The 25,220-nt window shown below is 44.2% G+C and overlaps 1 protein-coding gene across 5 annotated transcripts in view; it reads left to right on the plus strand.

Moving 5' to 3' along the window:
• MGAT4D (MGAT4 family member D) overlaps window positions 1-25,220 on the plus strand; it is a 110,450-nt gene that overhangs the window by 72,668 nt on the left and 12,562 nt on the right. For all 5 annotated transcript variants that reach the window (XR_004000551.1, XM_030563736.1, XM_030563737.1 and 2 more), the window contains 2 exons: window positions 18,266-18,380; window positions 20,606-20,736. Coding sequence is in view for 4 of the 5 variants with exons in the window: in XM_030563736.1 (XP_030419596.1) it covers window positions 18,266-18,380; window positions 20,606-20,736 (246 nt within the window). In the remaining variant the exon portion in view is untranslated. The remainder of the gene's footprint in view (window positions 1-18,265; window positions 18,381-20,605; window positions 20,737-25,220) is intronic.

The raw sequence follows: 25,220 nt of genomic DNA on the forward strand, positions 1-25,220 counted from the left end.
TAAACAGATTAATACAACACATGCACCTTTACATATACCACTAAGTATATAACTAACAGACTTCTACATTTTAAGAACACTTTTTAACTACTGGATTCTGGGAAACTCTCACGGGAGAGTGCATCAGCTACTTTGTTAGAAGCTCCTGAGATGTGCTGAATTTCAAAATCAAAATCTTGGAGAGCTAAACTCCAACGAAGAAGTTTCTTGTTGTTCCCCTTGGCAGTATGAAGCCACTTTAGTGCAGCATGGTCAGTTTGTAGCTGGAACCGCCATCCCCAAACATATGGGCGTAGCTTTTCCAGGGCGTACACAATGGCGTAGCATTCCTTTTTACTGACTGACCAGTGACTTTCCCTCTCAGACAGTTTCTTGCTGAGAAACACGACAGGATGGAAGTTGTGATGTGTTGCTTCCTGCATGAGAACTGCTCCTCTACCACGCTCAGATGCATCCGTGGTTACTAGGAATGGCTTGTCAAAATCCGGGGCCCTGAGTACAGGGTCAGACATGAGCGTCGCCTTAAGTTGGGTAAAGGCCTTTTGACACTCATCAGTTCACTTAACTGCATTTGGCTGGGTCTTTTTGGTCAGGTCGGTCAGTGGGGCAGCGGTTTGGCTGTAGTGTGGTACAAATCGCCTGTAGTACCCGGCCAAGCCTAAGAAGGATTGGACCTGTTTCTTTGACCTTGGGACAGGCCACTTTTGGATAGCATCCACCTTGGCCTGTAGGGGGTTTATGGTTCCTCGACCCACCTGGTGTCCCAGGTAAGTCACTCTGTTTTGGCCTATTTGACACTTTTTGGCCTTAACAGTTAGTCCGGCCTGCCTGATGCGCTCAAAGACCTTTTCCAGGTGTAGTAGGTGTTCGGGCCAGGAGTCTGAAAAAATGGCCACATCATTGAGGTAGGCAACTGCAAATTCTCCCAGTCCTGCTAGTAGACCATCTACCAGCCTTTGGAAGGTGGCGGGTGCATTTTGAAGGCCGAAAGGAAGGACATTGAATTCATACACCCTCGCATGGGTGATGAATGCTGACCTCTCCTTGGCAGGTTTATCTAGCGGTACTTGCCAGTACCCTTGGTTAAGTCTGTTGTAGAGATGAACTGGGCACGTCCCAACTTCTTCAATAGCTCATCGGTGCGTGGCATTGGATAGTTGTCTGGACGAGTTACCGCATTTAGCTTACGGTAGTCCACGCAAAAGCGTATTTCCCCATCTGGTCTGGGTACCAGAACCACTGGAGATGCCCATGCACTGGTAGATGAGCGGATTATACCCATCTGTAGCATGTTCTGGATCTCCCGTTCTATAGCAGCTTGGGCATGAGGAGACACCCGGTAGGGTGGGGTTCTAATGGGGTGAGCATTACCTGTGTCAATGGAGTGGTATGCCCGTTCAGTCCGTCCTGGGGTGGCTGAGAACAATGGGGCGAAGCTAGTGCACAGCTCCTTGATTTGTCGCCGCTGCAGAGGTTCCAGGGTGGTTGAGAGGTTCACCTCTTCCACGCCACCGTCTTTTTTCCCTTCGTAGTAGACACCGTCAGGCCACTCAGCATCATCTCCCTGGACTGTAAACTGACAAACCTGTAAGTCTCTGGAATAGAAAGGCTTGCGAGAATTAACATGGTACACTCTGGGCTTTAGTGAGGAATTGGGAAATGCTGTGAGGTAGTTCACAGTTCCCAGGCGCTCTTGGACCGTGAATGGCCCTTCCCATGATGCTTCCATCTTATGGGCCTGTTGCGCCTTCAAGACCATAACCTGGTCTCCTACCTTGAAGGAACGTGCTCTGGCATGTCTGTCATACCAGGCCTTTTGCTCTTCCTGAGCATCCTTTAGGATCTCTTTAACAAGGGCTAAGGAGTCTCGGAGGGTGCTTTGTAGGTTGCTTACAAAGTCCAGAATGTTAGTTCCTGGAGAAGGCGTAAACCCCTCCCATTGCTGCTTCACCAACTGTAATGGCCCCTTAACCTCATGACCATACACAAGTTCAAACGGTGAAAACCCTAAACTGGGATGTGGTACAGCCCTGTAGGCAAACAGCAACTGCTGCAACACTAGGCCCCAATTATTGGAGTATTCGTTGATGAATTTACGTATCATGGCCCCCAAAGTTCCATTAAACCTTTCCACCAGGCCATTGGTTTGATGGTGGTACGGGGTGGCAACCAAGTGATTCACCCCATGAGTTTCCCACAGTTTTTGCATGGTCCCTGCCAGGAAATTAGATCCTGAATCAGTAAGGATGTCGGAGGGCCAACCTACCCTGGCAAAAATGTCTGTTAGGGCCAGGCACACAGTGTTAGCCTTGGTGTTGCCTAAAGCTACTGCTTCCGGCCATCGGGTAGCAAAGTCTACGAAAGTCAGTACGTACTGCTTTCCTCTGGGCGTCTTTTTTGGGAAAGGACCCAGAATACCCACAGCTACTTGCTGAAATGGGACCTCAATTATGGGGAGTGGCTGGAGAGGGGCCTTGACCTGGTCTTGGGGTTTTCCCACTCTTTGGCATACCTCACAAGACCGGACATACTTGGCAACATCCTTGCCCATCCCCTCCCAGTGGAAGGACTTCCCCAACCGGTCCTTGGTTCTGTTCACCCCAGCATGGCCACTGGGATGATCATGGGCTAAGCTTAAGAGCTTCCCTCGGTACTTAGTTGGAACCACCAACTGTTTTTGCGGCTGCCATTCTTCCCGGTGTCCACCAGAAAGAATTTCCTTGTATAAAAGTCCTTGGTCTATAACAAACCGATCGATTAGAAGAGCTGAGAGGCGGTAGGGTGCTCCGTGCCGCCGCCCAAGCTTTCTGAAGGCTGTCATCTGCTTCCTGCTCAGTCTGGAACTGTTCCCTTGAGGCTGGGGTCACCAGTTCTTCCTCAGACTGTGGACTTGGGCTTGGTCCCTCTGGAAGCGATGTAGGTGATGGGGTGGTTTCCGTTGCTGGTGAACCGCTCTCCGCTGGTGCACCTGAGGGTATTTCAGGCTCTGGCTGAGCCTTTTGGGTATGGCTGTCTATTGCTTCTGCCAGTTCTGGCTTGTTGGCGCCATCTGGTGTTGAGTTTGAAGATGTGGTTGCAATTGCTGGTGCTGGTTGCTGTTCCAGTTCCGGGCCTGGGACTGGAGGTGCTGTGGCTGTTGCAGTGGTAGGCATGGAATCCGGGTCCACTACCTCTGTCTGGGTCTCTGGTAACACAGACGGGGCGTCTGTGGACGGCTCAGGAACAGGAATGGGTCTGGAAACTTGCCTGGTTTGGCTACGTGTAACCATTCCCACTCGCTTGGCCCGCTTCACCTGGTTGGCCAAGTCTTCCCCCAGTAGCATGGGGATAGGATAATTGTCATAGACTGAAAAAGTCCACATTCCTGACCAGCCTTTGTACTGGACAGGCTGTTCAGCTGTAGGCAAGTCTACAGCTTGTGACATGAAGGGGTAAATTGTAACTTTGGCCTTTGGGTTGATGAATTTGGGGTCAACGAAGGATTGGTGGATAGCTGACACTTGTGCCCCCGTGTCTCTCCACGCAGTAACCTTCTTTCCGCCCACTCTCAAATTTTCCCTTCGCTCCAAGGGTATTTGAGAGGCATCTGGGCCTGGGGATTTTGGGGTGATGGTGGTGTAATGAACTGCACTCGGATGGCGTTCTTTGGACAGTTGGCCTGGATATGTCCCAGTTCATTACACTTAAAGCATCTTCCATCTGATGGGTCACTGGGCCGAGGTGAGTTACTGGAAACTGGTGAGGTGGAAGAATAGGGCGTCTGTGGCTTGACTTGGGTTGTATGTGCGGTCGTTGGCTGTCCTCGGTTGTAGGGTTTATGGTCGGTGTGCCCCCTGGGGTATTCGTTTCCCTTGACCGTAGCTTTCTTGCTTTCTGCCACTTCCATCCATCTGGCTCCAATCTTCCCCGCCTCGGTGAGATTTTTGGGTTTTCCATCTTGTATGTACCGTGTTATGTCCTCAGGAACACCATCCAAGATTGCTCCATTTGTAGGAGGAGGTGCAGTTCTTCCAAGGATTTAACATTGTGTCCTGATATCCAGGCCTCATAATTTTTCCCAACGTAGTAGGCGTGTTTGGGAAATGACACATCTGGTTTCCACTTTTGGGTTCTGAAACGCCGACGGGCATGATCCGGGGTTATCCCCATTCTGTATCTGGCCTTGGTTTGAAAAAGTTTATAGTCGTTCATGTTCTCCTTAGGCATTTCAGCTGCCACCTCTGCTAAAGGTCCACTGAGCTGTGGCCTCAATTCTACCATGTACTGGTCTTCAGAGATGCGGTACCCAAGACAGGCTCTTTCAAAATTTTCCAAGAAGGCCTCGGTGTCATCACCTGCCTTGTAGGTGGGAAATTTCCTGTGCTGTGGAACCATAATTGGCGAAGGGTTGTTAGGATTGGCTGGCGCATGCAGCCCAGCTTGCGCGAAGTCCAGTTCATGTTTTCTCTGTTTTTCCTTCTCGTCATTTTCTTTTTGTTGTTTTTCCATTTCTTTTTGTTGTTTTTCCATGTCTCGGCGGTGGGCCACCTCTTCTTTTTCTTGTTTCCTTCTGTGGGCCACCTCTTCTTCTTCTAGTTTTCTGTGGTGGGCTGCATTTTTGGCTTCTTGTTCTCTTTTATGGGCTGCCTGTTTGATCTGTTCTTCTCTTTCTTTCATCTCCATTTCTTTTTGTTTTATTTCTAGTTCCTGTTTGTTTTTTTCCATCTCTCGCCTGTGCTCGGCGTATTTGATTTGTTCTTCGGCCTCCATTTTTGTCTTGTTAGGCATGGTCCCTGTTTTTTTGTGTTGGGGTGCCCTCCGGTGTTTATCTTCTGAAATGCAGGTTCTCTGTTGCCTCTTGGGGTCTGCCTAGCAACAGTGCCTTTTTCCCTTTCTTCCTCTAGCTAATTTTTTCAATGTAAAGTAAACCAGAAAAACCACTTTATTTGCATGAGTATAGTGCTGGTATTTGCCTCCTAATGGGAGTGCTATTGTGTGACAAAAGACCCGTAACAGCTCCTTAATGGTTTCTTGCTTAATATGCAAGCCACAACTGCCAGAGAGAGCAGAAAAAAAATTCTCTCTGGTTCCCTTTTAAAACCAAAGTGTTTCTCTCTGCTAAAAAGCCCCTAGCAGAGAAAAGAAAAATATAATATTCCTACTGGCTTCTGGATTGTATCTATCCCACCGCTGCCACCATATCATAAACCTAGTCCCAGATTTGGACCTTAGCGTCCAAAATATGGGGGTTAGCATGAAAACCTCCAAGCTTAGTTACCAGCTTGGACCTGGTAAAGCTGCCACCACCCAAACAATTAGAGTGTTTTGGGGCACTGTAGTCCCCCAAAAAACCTTCCCTGGGGACCCCAAGACCCAAATCCCTTGAGTCTCACAACAAAGGGAAATAAACCTTTTCCCTTTCCCCCTCCAGGTGTTCCTGGAGAGATACACAGAAGCAAACTCCGTGAATCTAAACAGAGGGAGTCCACCCTCTCTATTTCCAGTCCTGGAAACACAAGCACTTCCCTCTTTACCCAGAGGGAATGCAAAGTCAGGCTAGTAAATCTAACACACACAGATTTCCCCCTGACTTCTTCCTCCCACCAATTCCCTGGTGAGCACAGACTCAATTCCCTGGAGTTCCCCACTAAAGAAAAACTCCAACAGGTCTTAAAAAGAAAGCTTTATATAAAAAGAAAGAAAAAGTACATAAAATGGTCTCTCTGTATTAAGGTGACAAATACAGGGTCAATTGCTTAAAAGAATATTGAATAAACAGCCTTATTCAAAAAGAATACAATTCAAAGCACTCCAGCAACTATAGACATGTAAATAGAAAAGAAAAAAAAACAATAACCCCTATTGTTTTTATGATCTCTGTACTCACAACTTGGAAACAAAAGATTAGAAAGCAGGAAATAGAAATCCCCTCATAGTCGAGAGAGTACAGGCAGAAGACCCCAGAACAAAAGACTTACACACAAAAAAACCCTCCATCCAGATTTAAAAAAGTTTTGTTTCCTGATTGGTCCTCTGGTCAGGTGTTCAGATTACTTCTTTCCAGGTGTAAGAGACATTAACCCTTAGCTATCTGTTTATGACAAATGAGTTTTTGCTTGTAGTATAAACAGACAGTGTGGTTACAGACCAAGGTGACAGCCCAGGTCATAGCTAGCCAAAATCTCTCAAATGATTTTTCCAAATGGGAAAAATATGAACTAGTTCATTTCATTAAAACAAACTGGGATGTGTGTATGCTGAACTGCAGAATCCAGACCCCGAACTTCCCCAGAATGGCTGGGAGGTTGGATCCACATAAGATCCCCAAACCTGGGCTTAACTTTAGTACAAATCAAGACATATGGATGATTAGCAGTCTACAATGAAAATAATGCACTGCACTGTAACTGTCTAGAAATTTTCACAACAGCTGTCTGAGAGAAACAATAAACTAGCTAAAAATAATGGTGGTGATGTGTAGGGGAGGAGATGTAAAACGAGGAAAGAATACCAGGTAGAAAGCATCTTTACCTCATTTAATGTTTACCATGAATTTGACTGGAGAGGAGAGCATCCAGAAATTCTATGATGTGCAATTGTTCTGTCAAGTGGGAAGAGAACTGGAATGGGAATGAGGCTCGTCCAATCCCATGATGGATCCTAGGATTCTGCATGGAAGGATTCTCCCAGGTGGTCAGCAGCAAGATAGGACACATAGAAGGGCTGCTTCTCATCTTTCCTGGAACTGCTTGGATAAGGGTAAAATTTTAAAAGTGATTTAGGAGTAGAACTGGCCAGAGATGGAAGATCCTGTTCTGCAGGAAATACTGAAACTTCAAAAAAAAATTATTCTGAAACAGAATGAAAAATGAGATGTAGAAATTGCCCACAGAATGGGAATTCCAACTTGGCCATTTCATTTCAACCTTTTTAGAAATGTTTCCAAGGCTGCCCAGAACCCCAGCAACATGCCAGGTGAGGAACTGAACAACTTGGGAATCCTGAGAGCCAGAGCTCCCGCCTAATGAGGAGCTTTGGGAGCCTGGAATCCCTGATTCTTCAGCAGCCCACTTTTCAGGCTGCCCTGGAACCAGGATGCCCAGGCTGCTAAGGAGTTAGGAGCTTCCAGCGCTTCCCGGCTTCTGGCTCCATTTTAGCACACCAAGTGGGCTGCAGAGCCAGACAGTGGAGCTGTCAGGAAACCAGACATGTTTTGGTAATCCTTGGTAGGCAGGTTTCCATCAGAATTTTGTCAAAAAAGACATTCCTGGAGAACATGTTGGTTTTTGATAAAGCAGCATTTTCTGGTGGAAAAATGTTCCATTTGAAAATTTCTGACCAGTTCTGCTTAAGAGCCTAAGCCCAATCTTCAAATATGTTTGACCTGCTTAGGCAGGGGTGCTGGAACCATTCATATAGTGGGAGTGCTGAGAGCCATTGAACCAAACTGTAAACCCTGTATATGATGGAAACCATTTCAAGCCAGGGGGTGCTAAAGCACCTCCAGCATCCCTAGTTCAAGCACCTATGTGCTTAGGCTCTAAAGCAGAGGTCAGCAACCTATGGTACGCGTGCCAAAGACGGCACGCGAGCCAATTTTTAATGGCACGCTGTTGCCTGCCGGAGTCCCATGGGGACATAGCCTGTGAGGGGCAGAGCCTGTGCTCCCCGAGAGAGGAGCTGCCTCAGCGGCCTGCCTGTGGGTTTCCGCGTCCCCTTACCCAGCGAGGAGACCTGCCTGGGGGCACAGAAGGGCCCACTCACCTGGGTCACCTTGGTATAGCTGGCCATGGCGGATTGGCGGCGCGATGGGGGAGCGGGTTCGCTGCGGGACCTGGTCCCGACTCCCGGCGGCAGGACACGGGGACAGTGGAGGTGGGAGAGGCTGGCGGCAGCAGCAGTGATGGCTGCTGAGCATCCCCAAGAGGAGGCACCCGGCTGCCGCCAGGGACCGGTACCTGCTGTTCGTGAGCTGGGAGGCGCGGAGAGCCCCACGGCCCGGTGGCACTGAGCACATAGCAAGTGCAGGCGAGCGGGAATCGGTGGTGGACAGAGAGCCATGCGCCGCCCGGAGTGGCTCATCCAGACACAACCAGAGGGGACTCTCTTGCTGGGGAGCACTAGTTGCGCTCATGCAGTGCGCCGTGGGTCCCTGAGTGGGTGAGCTGGCTGGGGGCCACAGGAGTGGGGGGGGCCTCTGCCCTGACCCCCCCACACACACACCCAGCGCTCTGCCCTGAGCCCTAACCCCCCAACACACACACACCCAGCCCTCTGCCCTGAGCCCTGCAGCCCCTCACACCTCCCAGGCCCCTGCCTTGAGTCCTATACCCCGCTCACACACACTCAGCCCACTGCTTGACTCCTTCACCCCCACCTCCACGACCCCAGCCCTGACTCTGGCACCCCCATGCATACCCAGCCCCCCTGCCCTGACACCTGCACCCCCCTCACATGCCCACAGCCCTCTGCCCTGACTCATGCACCCCCTCACATACCCAGTCCCCCCACCCCCCATGCACCTCCCCACAGCCTGACTCTTGCACCCCCCACATCCCCACCCTGAGCACCAAATGGGAGCTTTTGCACTCACCCCCACATTCCCACCTACACCCCTCGCACCAGATGGGAGCTGCCCAGGTAAGTGCCCCACACCCAAACTTCCTGCCCCAACCCTGAGCCCCCTCCCTCATTCTAGCCCCTGGCCAGACCTTTCACCCCCAGCCCTGTGCTCGGTCCACTCCCACACTCAGCTCAGTGCAGAGAGAGGAGGAGAATGGGCCAGAACCAGGGAGAAGGTAGGTACTCACTGTATGTGGGCAGGGCCGGAACTCCAGACTGGCAGTGGGCTGAGCGGGTCTGACAGCCAGGATCCCAGCTGGCAGGAGCCGGCGGATGGAACCTCTGAGCAGCAGTGGGCTGAGCAGTGGTCTGGGGTCCCAGCCACTGATCCCGCACAGCCCGCTGCCTGTCTGGGATTCCGGCTGCCAGACCCTTGCCAGCCGGGGTCCCAGCTGCAGGCCCCGCTCAGCCCGCTGCTGGCCTAGGTGAACAGAACTCCAGACCAGCAGCGGCTTGAGCGGACGGCGGCGTAAGATCAACATTTTAATTTAATTTTTAAAAAAGCTTCTTAAACATTTTGAAAACCTTGTTTATTTTACAATACAACAATAATTTAGTTATATAATATATAGACTTAGAGAGAGAGAGACCTAAAAAACATTAAAATTGTATTATCGGCGCGTGAAACCTTAAATTAAAGTGAATAAATGAAGACTCGGCACACCACTTCTGAAAGGTTGCTGACCTCTGTGCTAAAGTATCAGTGAAAGTTAATGAGACATAGCCTCCTAACCACTTAAGTCATGTTTGAAAAATGGGACTGAGGCGCCTGTGTCACTTGCACACTCCTGAAAATATTACCCACAGAGACCAAAGTCTGTAATGCACCTCAGACACAGTCAGGGAGAGGATGGCTGTCCAGAAGTTAACAATGCCTTCAGACAAAATGCTCTGTATTTTTAGTGGATGACACTGAGCTGGGGGGAGAGGTAGATATGCTGGAGGGTAGGGACAGGGTCCAGAGTGACCTAGACAAATTGGAGGATTGGGCCAAAAGAAATCTGACAAGGTTCAACAAGGACACATACAGAGTCCTGCACTTAGGATGGAAGAATCCCATGCAATGCTACAGGCTGGGAACTGACTGGCTAAGCGGCAGTTCTGCAGAAAAGGACCTGGGGATTACAGTGGATGAGAAACTGGATATGAGTCAGTGTGCCCTTGTTGACAAGAAGGCTAACAGCATATTGGGCTGCATTAGTAGAAGCATTGCCAGTAGATCAAGGGAAGTGATTATTCCCCTCTATTCGGCACTGGTGAGGCCACATCTGGAGTACTGCGTCCAGTTTCAGGCCCCCTGCTACAGAAAGGACAAATTGGAGAGAGTTCTGTGGAGGGAAAATTATCAGGGGCCTGGGACACATGACTTACAAGGAGAGGCTGAGGAAACTGGTCTTCTCTAGTCTGCAGAAGAGAAGAGTGAGGAGGGGATTTGATAGTAGCATTCAACTGCCTGAAGGGAGGTTCCAAAGATGATGGAGCTAGGCTGTTCTCAGTGGTGGCAGATGATAGAACAAGGAGCAGTGGTCTCAAGTTGAGGTGGGGGAGGTCTAGATTGAATATTAGGAAAAACTATTTCACTAGGAGAGTGGTGAAGCACTGGAATGGGTTACATAGGGAGGTGGTGGAAACTCCATGCTTAAAGGTTTATAAGGCCCATCTTGACAAAGCCCTGGCTGGGATGATTTAGTTGGTGTTGGTCCTGCTTTGAGTAGGGGGTTAGACTAGATAACCTCCTGAGCTGTCTTCCAACTCTAATATTCAATGATTTCTGTTGGTGTGATTGGGGAAGATTGTAATAATACCAGAAATATCAGTGCTTGCATAGGGATGATTATTATGAATTTCCAGTTTCCTTTAAGAATAATTACATGTTGTTTATCTTATACAAGACATCTTAAGGGCTGTCTTGTGGCATATATACGCAGCCCTAGGTTGTGGTGATGCCTATAGCAATCTTATCTTAAAAGACTTTTCTGGAGGACTAAAAGGGAAATAATGCACTTCCTCTTGACCCTTTCCCAGCCTGCCACTCCTTCCCTTGGTCTGCCCAGCCTCTGGACCTTTCTCCAGCACAGACCCTGACCTATACAGAGAGGCTTCTGTCATGGGGACAAGGGGGATGAAATGGGTGCTACAGTGGCAGCTGAGGTCCCCCAACATGCATGGATCTAATGGGAATAGTCTAGGCCACTATTTGGAAGCTCCATAACAACATGAAAAAAAGCTTAAAAATCCTTTTCCTCAGTCCATTACTTACCATACTGTAATATAAACATTTTAGATTAAAGTGAGGTTTGGTGACATTTTTTCTGACATTTTTTATTTACTTGTTGGGTATATTTAATATTTTAGGGAAATCTTAAAACAGAGTTTATTTTACTTTTTTCTCAGAAATAGTATAATTTTGGTAAATAACTTATATGAACGTCTAAAGTTGAAAAGATAATAAAGTTATGTAATTATGTATCTGCAGTACACTTACTATCACATGCCAGCTAAAGCCCCAGTTCAGCAAAGCATATAAGTATTTTGCTGAATTGGGGTTTAGGTGAGCTGCTTTGTGAAGTGCACTGATCACAAATAAATATTTGGAAAAAGATAATAAGACCTAACACTTATTCAGTCATCTCTTCTTCTTTAAGTTTTTGTGTGTGATCAGCTACTGTATCTTCAGCTCTGTTCTCTTTATGCGTGGTAATATCTTTGTTAATCAGTAAAAGATTGAGAGATGTTTAGAAACCATTGTCATTTTCACTGTAACTGCTCAAGTTTTTTGCAGTACATTAGAGCCCCTTGAAACACTTGTATTAATGCCAGCGCTAGGATAATAGGATTGTAAGTAAGCCATAAAAGCAGGCAATCAAATCTCTCCATACCTAGGAGGAGATGTAGTTTTTTTTCTTGTGTCCATTTAGAGTTGTTTTATCCTGAGGTAATTATATATTTCCAAAGCTGAAAGCATCTTTGAGTAGCTCAATTACTACAGTTGTTGGGAAGTGCTTTCTACCAATACTCATGGGAACTTAAATGAAAACATTAAATATGACAGCAGCTTTCACCATCTTCATTCAGAATTTGTTATATACTCACTTACTTTTTTGAGGTGCTTCTCCACTCTAATATCTGTAGCAAACCCTGCCATCTCACAATTTTATTCTTATTGACTGCAATTAACTTAATAAGAATGTAAGAATGGCCATACTGGGTCAGATTAATAGTCCATCTAACCCAGTGTCCTCTCTCCTGACAGTGGCCAGTGCCAGATGGTTCAGAGAGAATGAACATAACAGGGAAATTTTACTGAGTGGTCTGTACCCTTATCCATTCCCAGCTTCTGGCAGTTGGAGACTTAGAGACACCCAGAGCGTGTGGTTGTGTTCATGACCATCTTGCCTAATAGTCATTGAGGGCTCTATTCTCTGTGAACTAGTATAATTCTTCTGTGAACCCAGTTATATTTTTGACAGCCACTGCACTTTGTGGATAGTTCTCCGAAACCATCTACTCAACACCAAGATCTTTCTTGAGTGTTAACAGCTAATTTATAACCCATCATTTTGTATGTATATTTGGGATTATGTTTTCCAATGTGCATTACTTTGCATTTATAAACATAAATTTCATCTGCTGTTTTGTTGCCCAGTCACCCAGATTTGTGAAATCCATGAGAGGACCTTTCTTCTTATCCCATGACTGCTAACTTTGCTTAACAGACTTTAATGGGAGATCTTGTCAAGGGCTTTCTGAAAGTCTAAATACATTACATCCACTGGATCACCCTTGTCCACTTGTTTGTTGATACCCTCAAGGAAGTCTAATAGATTGGTGAGGCAAGATTTCCATTTACAAAAGCTGTATTGACTCTTCCCCGACACATTGTGCTCATCTATGTGTCTGATAATTCTGTTCTTTACTATCATTTCAACCAGTCTGCTTGATACTGAAGTTAGGCCTACTGACTTATAATTGCTGCTGGAGGCTTTTTAAAAAATGATGTTACATTAGCTATCCTCCATGTATTGGGGTGGTCACCCTGCTCCTGCCCAGAGGGGTTAAAAACAGCCTGGAAGAGGACTGTGGCTGTGGCAAGCAGCTCCAAGGCTGATTGGGGAAGCAGCCTCAGCTGGGTTCATGCCCCAGTCGGGGCCCAGTTGGCCCTTATAAGAGGGCAGTGGGCCAGAAGCAAACAGTCTCTCTCTGCCTTTAGAGAGGGAAGGGCCTGGCTGCTTATAGTGGAGCTGGGCAGGGAGAAGACCAGAGGAGATGGGGAACTCCGACCTAGAACCCTCCCCTTCCCCCCCGCCCCCCGCAGGCTGCAGGCCTTGTTAAAAGGCCCAGAAGAGTACTGGGGTTGCAAAGGACAGCTCAGAGATAGGCCAAAGCAGCAGGTCCAAACCCTCCTTGCCTGTGATGAGTGGCTTGTACACTGCAGTCTGCCCCAGTGAATGGGGGCTAGACGGTGACTGGCAGTAGCCTAATAATGAGGCGAGGTGAAGATAGGGGGTTAGGGGTTCCCCTGAGTGGGGAAACCCGGATTGGGGGTTGCTGCTGAGGGGCAGAACCCCTGAGTAAAGGGGGCACCGCAGGGCAGGAGGGACTTGGGCCCAGCAGCAAGTGGGACAGCGACCTGAAGAGGGTGCTCTGGAGCTAGAAAAAGAGCTTATTTCCAGGAAACCAGCAGGCGGCACCGCAGGGGTGAGTCTCGCACTGTTACACTCCAGTAATCTGGTACAACATCTGATTAAGTGATAGGTTGCAGAACTACAAACTGTGATATGTGATTTCATATCTGAGTTCTTTCAGAACTCTTGGATGAATACAGTCTGGTCCTGGTGACCTATTACTGTTAATCAGTTTGTTCCCAAACCACCTCTATTGACCCCTCAATCTGAGTTGGTTCCTCACATCTGTCACCTAAAAAGAATCACTCAGGTGTGGGAATCTACCTCACATCCTTTGCAGTGAAGACCAATGCAAAGAATTAATTTAGCTTTTCCACAATAGCCTTAAGTCCTGCTTGAGCACCTTGATTGCCAAACATTCAGTCGGGCCACCAGACAATCTTTGTGCTTCTGATTTACTTTTTTAAAAATTTGCTGTTAATTTTTGTGTCTTTTATGACTTGTTTAAATTATTTTTTGGCCATCCTAATTATACTTGACTTGCCAGAGTTCATGCTCTTTTCTATTTTCGTCACTAGGATTTGGCCTCCAATTTTTAAATGATGTCCTTTTGCCTCTAACCACCCCTTTTACTCTGTTGTTCAGCCATGGTGGCATTTTCTTGATGGTCCTACTATTTTTTTTTAAATAATTTGAGGTATATGTTTAGTTTGAGCCCCTATTTTGGTGTTTTTAAAAAGTTTCCATGCAGCTTGCATTCATTTCACTTTTTTGACCCTTACTTCTAATTTCTGTTTAACTTGCCTTTTGAAATTAAATGCTAATAGGGGTGGGTTTCTTTGGCATTTTCCTTCTACTGCATGTCAAATTTAATGACTTTATGGTTGCTATTATCAAACAGTTAAACTCTTGAACCAGATCCTGTACACTACTTGGGACTAAAACAAGAATTGCCTTTGTCCTTGTGGGTTCCAGGACTAACCGCTACAAGAAGCGGTCATAAATGGTGTCCAAAAATTTGATCTGTGCATCCCGTCCTGAGGTGACATGTTCTGAGGTGATAAATCCTCCCTTATTAGTGGGTTTTCTGTTTTGTAACCTCTCTAATCTCCCTGAGCATTTCACAATCACCGTCACCATCCTGGTTAGGTGATTGGTAGTATATTCCTACAGCTGTATTCTTATTATTCAAGCATGGAATTTCTATCCATAGAGATTCTATGATACAGTTTTGATTAATTTAAGATTTTTACTTTATTTGACACTACATGCTTTCTTTCACGTACAGTGCCATTTTGACTTAATATTAGTGGAAATCAGTAGGGATGATGTTAATCTCAGCCCAGTTAATTGAAAGAGATCTTGTGTAGACAAATTACAAAAGATAATAAAACTAAGATTAATTGGGAGAAAAGTGTACAATAAGGCAGTTCAGTGAAAACAGCAAAAAAATATATAAAAAATTATCTGTTGTCAGGTCTTAAGGGAAAAATGTATTTTCTGTATTTATTTTAAGTGTTACATTTTTCACTATATTGTCAGTAAGCACTTGAGTGGACTGGGATTTTAAAGTTACTCTTTTAATCCTAGTTGGGTCCTGACCCAAAGACCATCTAAATCAACAGGACTCTTTTCATTGACTTCAGTGGACTTTGAATCAAGCCCTCTGTTTGGAAGATCTCCTAAGTAGTGTCATCTTTAAGTGTTTTTTAAACCTGCAGCTTTCCTTGTTTTTTAAAAAAAGGAGGGAGTCTCTTATTGAAATGAGAACTGAATTTTCTGATCACATTGGGGTGTGCTAGTTTCAAGTAAACAGTGTTTGCATATTTGCTGAATAGTGGTTTAAAATGCTGTGGCTGGGGTCCCAGGGAGCCACACTGGAGTTACCCAATTAGGGTGAACTGCAAAGAATGGGGCAAACAATCTGCAACGCTGGTAGATATTCCAATACTCAGATTTACCAAGCCAGCACAAAACAGTTTCAGTAATACCTCACTGGTTACCCAAAAGCCAGCAACACAGTTCCCTAAAGCAACCCAACCCAACCTTAGGCCTCTACCCAGATACCCAAGTCACATATGATTAATAAGATTTTCAGTAATCTTCATCATAAGGAAGTTCTACCAATCCCAAAGGATCACACACATTACTTCCCAGGTTAATGAATATTCCAGATCTTACCCAAATACACGCTACAGCCAATTCTTATTAACTAAACTAAAATTTATTAAAAAAGAAAAGAGAGTGAGTATTGGTTAAAAGATCAGTATATATACAGACATGAGTACAGTTCTGAGATGAGATTCATAGCAGAGATGGTGAGCTTTGTAGTTGCAGTGTTCTTTCAGCATTAGTCCATATTCAATGTTCATATGTTCATATTCAGGGTGATCCAGATGGAACTGGAAATCTCAGTTTTATGACTCAAGCTTCCCCTACATGAAGCATCAAGCAGATCTGAGATAAAAAGGATCAGGACCCAAGATTTCTTTATATAGTTCCAGGCCTTCTTTTGACAGCTCGGAGTCTTTAGGCAAACAATAGGCAATCATGGAGACTTTGAAGTAGACTGATTTCCTAAGCATCACGGGTAATTAGCTACAGGGATTAATATAAGGCAATTGCCTGTCTTCCACCATTCACAGATTATTTGCTATACATTTCAGAGAGAGATTAATACAGTGATATCACTATGTTTACAGTTCATTTAAATGTTAGTATTTCCTTTTGATCTCTGAATTAACAGAATACAGCATAGACAGGGACTGCTCAGTTACATTGTTAACCTCTAACAATATATATGTAAACACACAAAAACAGAAACATTATCTACCAATATGTCCCTAAAAGTTGAATCTGGGTCAATTAGCCTGCAAACTGCTTAACTCTTTCTGTCCATGTGTCACAAATGCAAATAAATATTTTTAAATAGTCTGAAAAAGGGAAATAATGCTTTTCTAAAATGTCTGAAATCTGAACAACTGCCATTTTCCATTGTATTTTGCTGCTTTTTTCATTTTCTCATTTTCTGGTTTCCTTAGTTGAAAACCCAATTTTAATACCAACCTCAGTCATATGAAAGTGCCTCTTTTAATCTACGAAGTACTAATGAACAAAGAGAGAGATGCCTATAATCTTGTGTTCTGCTAGGCTCTCAGATGTCAGTCCTGACAACTAGATTACACAATTCCACACATGCCTCCCCTTCATCGCTAAACTTCCTGATCAAGCACTGCACAACCATTGCATTGACTTGCTTTCTCTCAACATCATAACAAAGGCGTAACAAGAACAAAGGGCTGGAAACTGGCACATTCATTAAGAGTTAGACACACATTTTTAACAGTAAGGGTGATTAACCCCCTGGAACAAACTACCAAGGGAAGTGGTTGATTCTCCATCTCTCAACGTCTTCAGATAAAGAGTTGACAGGCTGTTTGGAAGTTATGTTTTAGCCAAATACAAGTTAAGGGCTCAATACAAGAGTAACTGGGTGAAATGTAATTGCCTGTGAATATACTGGAGTTCAGGATAGCTGATCCAATGGTCCTTTCAGCCTTAGATTCTATGAAATTTCATCTTAGATCCCTTCCAACTGACTTCTGCTTTCTCTGCTACTTTAATTGCTCTCATTGGAGTCTTTAATGATCTTTTTCTGACCATATTTCAGGGCCTCTGCTCATCTTCATCTTTTTCTCTGCTGCTTTTTGATGTTGTCAGCCTTTTTCTTCTTCTTCTTGACATCTGATGCTGATTGGGTTTTTGAGATAGTGTCCCCCCTTGCTCTTCTTCCCGCCTCTGATAGTTCTGTCCATATCTCTCTTGGTCGGTTCTCCTCCTCTCCTCTCTCTTGAGGTTTCCCCAGTGCTCTCTCCTTGTTTCCTTGCCATTCTCAGTCAATGTCCTACCTCTAGATAATCTCACTAGCTCATACAGTTTCAGATGTGATCTCTTAAAAATCTGTTTCACCACTGAATAACTATCTTCTTACATTGACTCTTGCATCTCATTTTATCTCTGGCATCTCCTCTTGGATGTCTTATAATCAGTTTAAGATGATGACGTGGTCAAAGGAGACTACTAATCTTCCATTCCAAACTACCTACCTTCTTTCACTGTTGACTCACTATGATTTCTGTCATCTCAGGGTTATTTCCCCTTCCATGTCCCACAAATCCCATCCCTATATAAGTCCTGCTAATTCTTCCTGCCCAACAATTCAAATTCCATTGTTTTATTTGCATCACTACAGTCAAATCTCTCATTCTGGTCTTCATTATATTCTCCCTTAACAACTGCAATAGCCTCTCTCTGGCCTTCCAAATACACACTTTGTCCCTATCAAACCATACAAATTGCAGCTGCTAATGTCCTTTTCCTTGTCATCAAGTTGATCATGCCACTCTCTTCTGTAAAGAGGCTACCCATCCACTCTTGCATCTAATTTAAGCTTCTTTGCACTAATTTTAAAGCTCTGATTCTGCCCCTTATTGAGCTTTGCAACACCTCTCCCCTTGCTCCACTAGTATTCCCCTGCCATGTCCAGCTGTTTGTTAGCTTATCACACAATTGTCTCCATGTCCCCTCCCATGCAGCCCCATACATGGTACAACCTCCATGAGCTCATCTGCAAAGCTCTACCCCATTCACATTAGAAGTCTCTCTTAGAGTCACTTCTACCATGTTTCTTACACTAAATGGAGATTACTTTTATATAAAATGTTATTGTTTTCCTTACCTTAACCTCTGTCTGTCTATTTATCCTTAGATTTTCTTTAGATCTCTTGAGATAGGGACTCATGCTTTCTTGAATATCTGGAAAGTGCTTAGCATGTTATGGGTACTACTGTAAAACAAATATTTGTGTGATTCTGAAATGCAGCTCTTTTGAAAAGACTAGAGAAATCGCTATCATGTGCTAGAGTCTGACACATCCCTGTCATACACTTGACAGCAATAAAACAAAATTATATAATTTATACATATTAAGATAATTGCTCTGTAAGCAATGAAAACATCAGTTTCACCGTTTTTTTCAGCTGGAAGATGATATTGTGGCAAAACCTCAGTACTTTGAGAAAATAAAAAACTTTGCTCTTGAACAGCCCTCTGATGAGTGGATGATACTTGAATTCTCTCAGCTTGGATTTATTGGTAAGTGTTGCAGCTCCAGCAGGATCACTAGTGGTCAGCTCAGACTCAGAGGTGCACTACTAATGTAAATTTTACATGGAATTGTGTTTCAGCTCCTGGAAGGGCTAATCCCCAAAATCCCTGATTCTCTAGGAAATACTACAGCCACGTCAGACTCCCAATCTATGTTCAGAGTCTCTCAGTGTCCATGCTGTATGGCACTGAGCCTGTAGGCACTATCTTTATAGTGCAGGATCCCATCAACCTAAGATCCAGTCACACTGTAGTCATTCCCACAAGGAACAAGAGGTCCTACTGTGTTCTCAGCTCCTGTTTAACTGTCTACACACTTAACTGGACCCAGGAGTTAGCCCCTTCTTCCAATTTGCACAATAGTTTGAGGTGTGGCAGGCTTCCAAAGATGCTTATTGGGATGGTTAAAGCCTTTATTTACAGTTATGTAACTTACTCAGTTGAGAGATGGGAAATGTGGGTAGGAAGTGGTTCTAGGTGTTGTGGGGGGTGCAAAAGGTTTCTATATGCCAGTTGATGATCGCATAGCAATTCCTAAAAATTCAAGATTAAAAATAAAATACAGCCCCTTTGCAAATCTATTTTAAATTTTCTGGAAGCTGTATATCTTGTTATGGCACAACCAGAATGATGTTCTAGAAGTAAATTTAAATAGGTTTGATTGCCAGAATGTCAATGGGCCATGTTCTGCGTTTGGCTCCAACTGATTTCAAGTCAGTGGACTTTGATTCATTGTCAGTGGGAGCTATGCATACTCATCCAAAGGTAAGACGTGGCTCATTGGTTGTTAGTGCCCTTTGTGCATTAAGTCAGCTAAGTCATCATAAACGAAGAGATGATTGTTTTGCTTTAATGACTGTTAGTATGACTGAACTATCTGACAACATGGTGACTAATCACAAAATATACATATTATGAGTAAACAACATTCTCAAGTTTAACAGTCTAGAAATACGAACAATGGGTAATTCAAAACTTATTTTGTTTCAACAAACATATTGAACTGCATCCTGCTCCTGAATGTTGTGCAGAGGAGGTAAACTTGTCTACAAATCTATGGAGGGGCATACAGGAGGGCAATGTCTATGCAGGATGCTTCCCTGTTCCATTTAGCTGCCTTCAGCTATCCTGCAAAGCAGGGACATGAGACATTGCGTGGGGTTGGGTGTGAAGGTTAAATGGATATGAGTCTTCAAACTCACAGTTGCACCAGTTTAACTAAATCAATTTAAGATTACATCTTTAGCTAAACTGGTTCAACTTTGGCTAAGTCTATACTTATAGCGACATACACTGCACACTCCCCTAGCACAGGTATAGATGATAGCGTAGATGGTGAGGCACGGTTTAGGTGAAGAGTTAAGACATGCCTGAACCTCAGGGTACGTACTCTGCACTGTTCAATAAACTCCCAAGCAGTGCCTTCCATTGCCAGAGGGGGTGGGCAGCAGGGAGAGGCTCCAGCAGCAACCTGCAGCAGGTAATGGTTCCAGCAGTGTGGAGCTGCCGGAGTCTTTCCGTGCTGCCCCAGAGCCTTTTACTGTGGCATGTAGCTACATATGGCAGTATGGACGCAGCCTACTATTTCCTGTGGATTGTAGCTACACATAAACACCACACACTGCTGCCAGCAATGACAAGGCCAGAACATGTAGACCAGGCCTAATCCTGCAAGTGCTGCATTCCCATCTAGCATCAACCCCAACACTTAACAGTTTTAAAGGTGCTTAACTGCATGTACAGTAGGTGCTAACAGATGTTTCATATGGGATTAGTAAACAGGAGATGAATTGGTTGGGTTTTGTTTGTTTGGGGTTTTTTTGTTTAATTCATACTCTTTCCTTGTTTAGACAAAATTTATGGGTGAAAGCCTGACCCTACTGATGGGAGGTTCCCCCACCATGGGAGGTTCCAACAAACATGTTGAGGGAGATCATGGAAGCTCCTTCACTGGAGGTTTTCAGAAGGAGTCTGGATAGCCATCTGTCTTGGCAAATTCTGCATCTTGGCAGGGGGTTAAACTACATGACCTTGCAGTCCCTTCTAATCCTTTGATTCTGTAATTCTAATGGTAAAACTTCTATTAAGTTCAGTAGGGTCTGGGTTCTACCCTATGTGCTTGGGTGCAGGAAGAAAAACATGGGCTGCAGTGATATCCATACAGGACTAAATATGACTGAAATGTGTAATTTCTTCTTTTATTTTGTTTTCAGGAAAGTTGTTTAGAACTAAAGATTTACCACTCATAGTAGAATTCTTTTTAATGTTCTACAAAGACAAGCCCATAGACTGGCTTCTAGACCACTTACTCTGGGTTAAAGTATGCAGTCCAGAAAAGGATCCAGTAAGTATTTCCATATTTTATTACTACAAAATAAATTATATTATATATATCACAGTTAATACATGATTCAGTTTCAAAAACAGAAAAGTAAAAATCCCTAACACATTTATGGAATGTGTAAACAGTTGTGGGGGATTGTACTGTAATGTGATTCAAAGTATAATTTAACTGAACTATTAGCTTGGACATCTTGTGTTCATAATTTGTTTGATTTCACTCCATAATGAAGTAATCATATACAACTATATTATTAACCAGTAAAAGCAATGCTTGCTGTTTAATATATGCTATGGCGACATAGGAATTAAAATGGCAGGAACAAAGATTAAAAGTAAACATCAGATATGAAGTAGCTCCTTCTAAGAAACCTAATGAGGAAAAATAAGAATTTAGGTTCTAGTACATCTGTGGGCAGACTTCTGCGTTTACATGAAGTTCCACCGATTTTAATGGGGCTTCTTATGGGTTCAGTAGTTTGCCTGTGTAGTCAATTGCAGAACTAGAGTCTTATGATGCATATTGTATTGAGACTTAGCATTTGATTTCATGGTATTTTCAGACTGCTAGGATACTTAAGGTAAAATTTATACATTACTAATCAATACCTTAGTTTACTAAAACAACCAGTTGTAAAATCTAATTTGTTTGAAACTGTTCATGCTATTTACCTTTTATATTTCCCTCTTTTAGGAGTGGAAGACTGGTTTGTTTCTAGTCTGTTTTACTGTCTGGTCTCATGAGTTAGGAAAAGGCTGTAGTATTTGCAAATAATGCAGGAAGGTGTTTACAGCAAAACCAACCTAACCTACCAGTTATAGATTCCAGGTTATATTGGGAGAGGTGCTATTTCTAGAGTTTCAAATGTTTCCAATAGCATCTTAACTATGTGGTTATCTTTAAAATAGTTCTATTTTTACACTCCTTTTTCACTTGTTTAGACGGTGCTTGAGTGTTCTCTAACTCCGACACTTACACAGCCTGTGGTGCCTTTTGTCACCAACCATGGCCACCTTAGATCCTGGGCTGGGTTAAGCTCTCATGAAATGGACTGCTGACTACAGTACAGGGGGCAACAAAAGGTTTCCCTCCCCCCTCGTTTTTAGAATGTAGATGGTTTTACTTGAGGATAGGATAGTGACAGTTCTCGCTCTGTGTTCTTTTTAAGTGTTTTGCATGTGTATTATTTTTAGTTGGTATGGGTAGAAAATAATTTCACGTGAAAAAGATATGGGATATGTAAACGGGTGAGTGAAGAGAGTTGAGCAAGTGGGCTAAAAAGACTCATTATGATGACCCGCTGTAAGGAAGATGAGCTTTGGATATGATAGAAGGTGGTTTGTTTTAAGCTCCACCAGTACAGAGGACTTAAAACTGCCTTAAGGAGGCAGCTGAGGGTTCCCCCAGAATGGCATTTCACACTCCCTACTTAACCATAGGAGGAACCAGGATCTCACTGCAGTAATACCGGGCTGGCAACCCTGCAGCTCTAATTTATCCAGGGACTGAAGTGGCCCCAATCTGCCTCTGGGACACCAACAGTGGCTGATGGCAAGATGTTATGTCATCTCTTCCCCCTCCACATTCCTCAGATGTGCTGAGCTCAGCTCTCAAGGACTGAGCCCTTAGTTTTCATTAAAAAAAAAAACGTTGGTAGCTCTTAAGGTTGTGAATCATACATAAACCAGGAAGACAAAACAGCACGTGTCTCTGCTTCTGTGTTTTGCTTCAACTTGGCAAAAGTAGAGTGAGGACAACAAGTTTCTAGTGAGTTTCATATCTGCTATTCAAAATTCTGTGGGTAGCAGTGAAACTGTCAAGTCAAGTCAATTGCATGCTGCTGTTGCAAGAGGAATGAGCAGCAGCAGAGGCAGCTATTTACAAGAATGCCAAAAACAGGAACTGGAGGAGGGGTACAATAGGACAGACACCCTTTTCCCCAACCAGCAGTTAATAAGCTGATATGAAAGATAGAACCTTCAAGCAGGGTTCAAGGAAGGATCCTGAAAGTAACTCTAACACCTTCCCTTTCCAAGCAACTGGAATTCTCACTAGTATGTTGCCCCAGCCTATCCACCTCTGGTTTAATCATCTGGTCAATAGGTTAAGTGCATGTTTCCATCCTTGGCAATGTGTTTAGGAGCGGTTGTATAAGCAACCATATCTTTTCACTAAATGTTGGAGGAGTATAGTTGGCAAATGGGTGCAGACATCAGGTCCATGGGCACTTCAGGAACTTCATCAGATCTGCCTTTAAAAGTGAATGCATAGGTTCATATAATTTTATGGAAGTTCAGGTCTTTTGAGAATGAGTCAGTAGCTCTCCAAATTCTCACCCAAAAGTAGAATTATCTAAAGAGAGAGAGCGTGTGTGTGCACGTGCACACTTCTGAATCTTCCAGACATGTGGAGCAGGGAATAGAGCAACATGTTTTGAACTTTCCTCTTACCATTATAACTCAGGTTATTATGTGAAGGAGGAAGCTGGCTGCAGCAACATGAAATTTGTTGGTAAAGTAAATGCCAAACGCATCATAGCAACAGAAAGGATGCATGTTGCACTGAGGAGAAGACACAAAGCCTGTCTCATCACAGATGATATGCCCTCAGTGTAAGGTTAGCAATAAGTAAACTCAGTGGAGTGGAGGGAGACTAATGGGAACTGACATTTAAAAACAAGAACAACAAAAACAGCCCTCAAATCTCTGCAGTCCTTCAGAAAAACATCTCAGGTAAATTGGATATCTAATCAAATTGATATTTAAATGTCACTGAGGTGCATATAAATTAAGGTTGCATTGACAGTGTGATTGGAACAAATGGTTTGGTTGTCTCTCACTTTCGTCCCTGGATCCTGAGGGTTGCAGGGATCTTAACGAGACTTCAGTACAAGTTAGAGTAGGCTCACCATTCCTATAATGCTGTGGTTCTTAACTGGGAGTCTGTCGTCCCTTGGAGGTCTGTGAGCCATTTTGGGGCTGGGGGGCACGGCCTGTGCGAGGGCCCATGGCTGAAGCCCCAAGCCCTGGTGCCTTCTGCAGGGCTGATATCAGGAGCTGCAGAGCTGAAGCCTGGAGTCCCAGTGTCCCCCATGGGCCTAAAACACACAGCTTTTAGCTACCCCCGCTATCTGCATCCTGAATTACCCTCTGCTAGCATATAGCTCTTAGCTACCCCTTGCCTGCACCCTGAATGGTTTTCAAACTTTTTAAGCTGAGCCCTCCTCTTTGAGTTATAATTTTTGGTTGTACTCCTGCCCCCACAACCCAGACAGCCTAGGTCGCCTGCTGAGGTGTGTCAGGCAGTGGAGGTGGTATTCCCTCCCTGGGCCCTAGCATGTGGAGTTGGTCTGAGTCCTGCCGGGCCCTGCCTCCCCACCCCGCCCATAGAAGTCAAACTATGCCTGTGCCCAAAGGCCCCACTCCCACCTGGTGGCCAGAGCCCCAAGTCCTTCCCCCCACCCCCTGCCACACACACACTGGACCTGGATTTTTATAGCATGTTGTAGGGTGTGGGGGTCTGAAAGAAAAAGGTTGAGAACCCCTGCTATAGTGTATCGTGCTCTAACTTTGCACACAACACACCCTAGGCTAGGACCTTACGCCTACAGAGGATTTCTCTATGATTGCAGTATCCTCATAAGTTGCTTTAAGGTGGGTAAGTCCCTTTTGCATTGCTGCAGTGGCACAAAAAGGGACTTATTAGAGACAACTGTTCTGGTGTAGTATTTTATAGTTACTATGATTGTGGTAAAATACCGTACAGCTACACACTGATTCCACCAGCTGGGACAATAACGTGTCCCAATTGTATCTTTTTGTTTCAAAAGGTGTAGCACCCTTTTCTAAAGAAACAGCTGCTGGTGCACTGATTTGCATTCGCTCTCTTTTTCTGGCATTGTTTTACTGAACATCTGCTTTAGACACACATAAAAACACTTTATTCTATTTATATGTCCTCAGCTATCTTTGAGTATCTAATTAGTACTTCAATAAGAGCCATAAATCCCATCTGAGATTTTGCATTTGAGCTAGTTAGATACAGCTTTTCCATCCCTTTTCACTTTAACTAGTACTGCTAGAACATCTTTCATCTATAGTGCCCAAAACACTTTACAAAGTTGGTTAAATATTATCATGCCCGTTTTAAATATGTGGAAATTGGGATACAAGGAGATTAAAGTGATTTACCAAGGTTGCATAGTGATTCAGTGATGAGCTGAGAGAGTAGAATCCAGGGCTTCTGCCTGTAGTCTTGTGCTTTATTCTATTTAGGTCATGATGTTTCCTTATATTTATCATTATGGCCTATTATATTTAGTGTCTCAAACTGCACTGCTGTTTACATCCAGAGCACAAATCACTTTTAGGGGAATATTCTCATCTAAGAAGACAGATGGATGGAACAAGACATCGCAAAAATTCTTACTGAAAGGCAATACTTGCATTTCCCAGTTTGTCAGTTGTCCAAAGTCGTACCTAAATTAG

This window comes from Gopherus evgoodei, chromosome 5 (genome assembly GCF_007399415.2).
Source record: "Gopherus evgoodei ecotype Sinaloan lineage chromosome 5, rGopEvg1_v1.p, whole genome shotgun sequence".
Lineage (NCBI taxonomy): Eukaryota > Metazoa > Chordata > Testudines > Testudinidae > Gopherus > Gopherus evgoodei.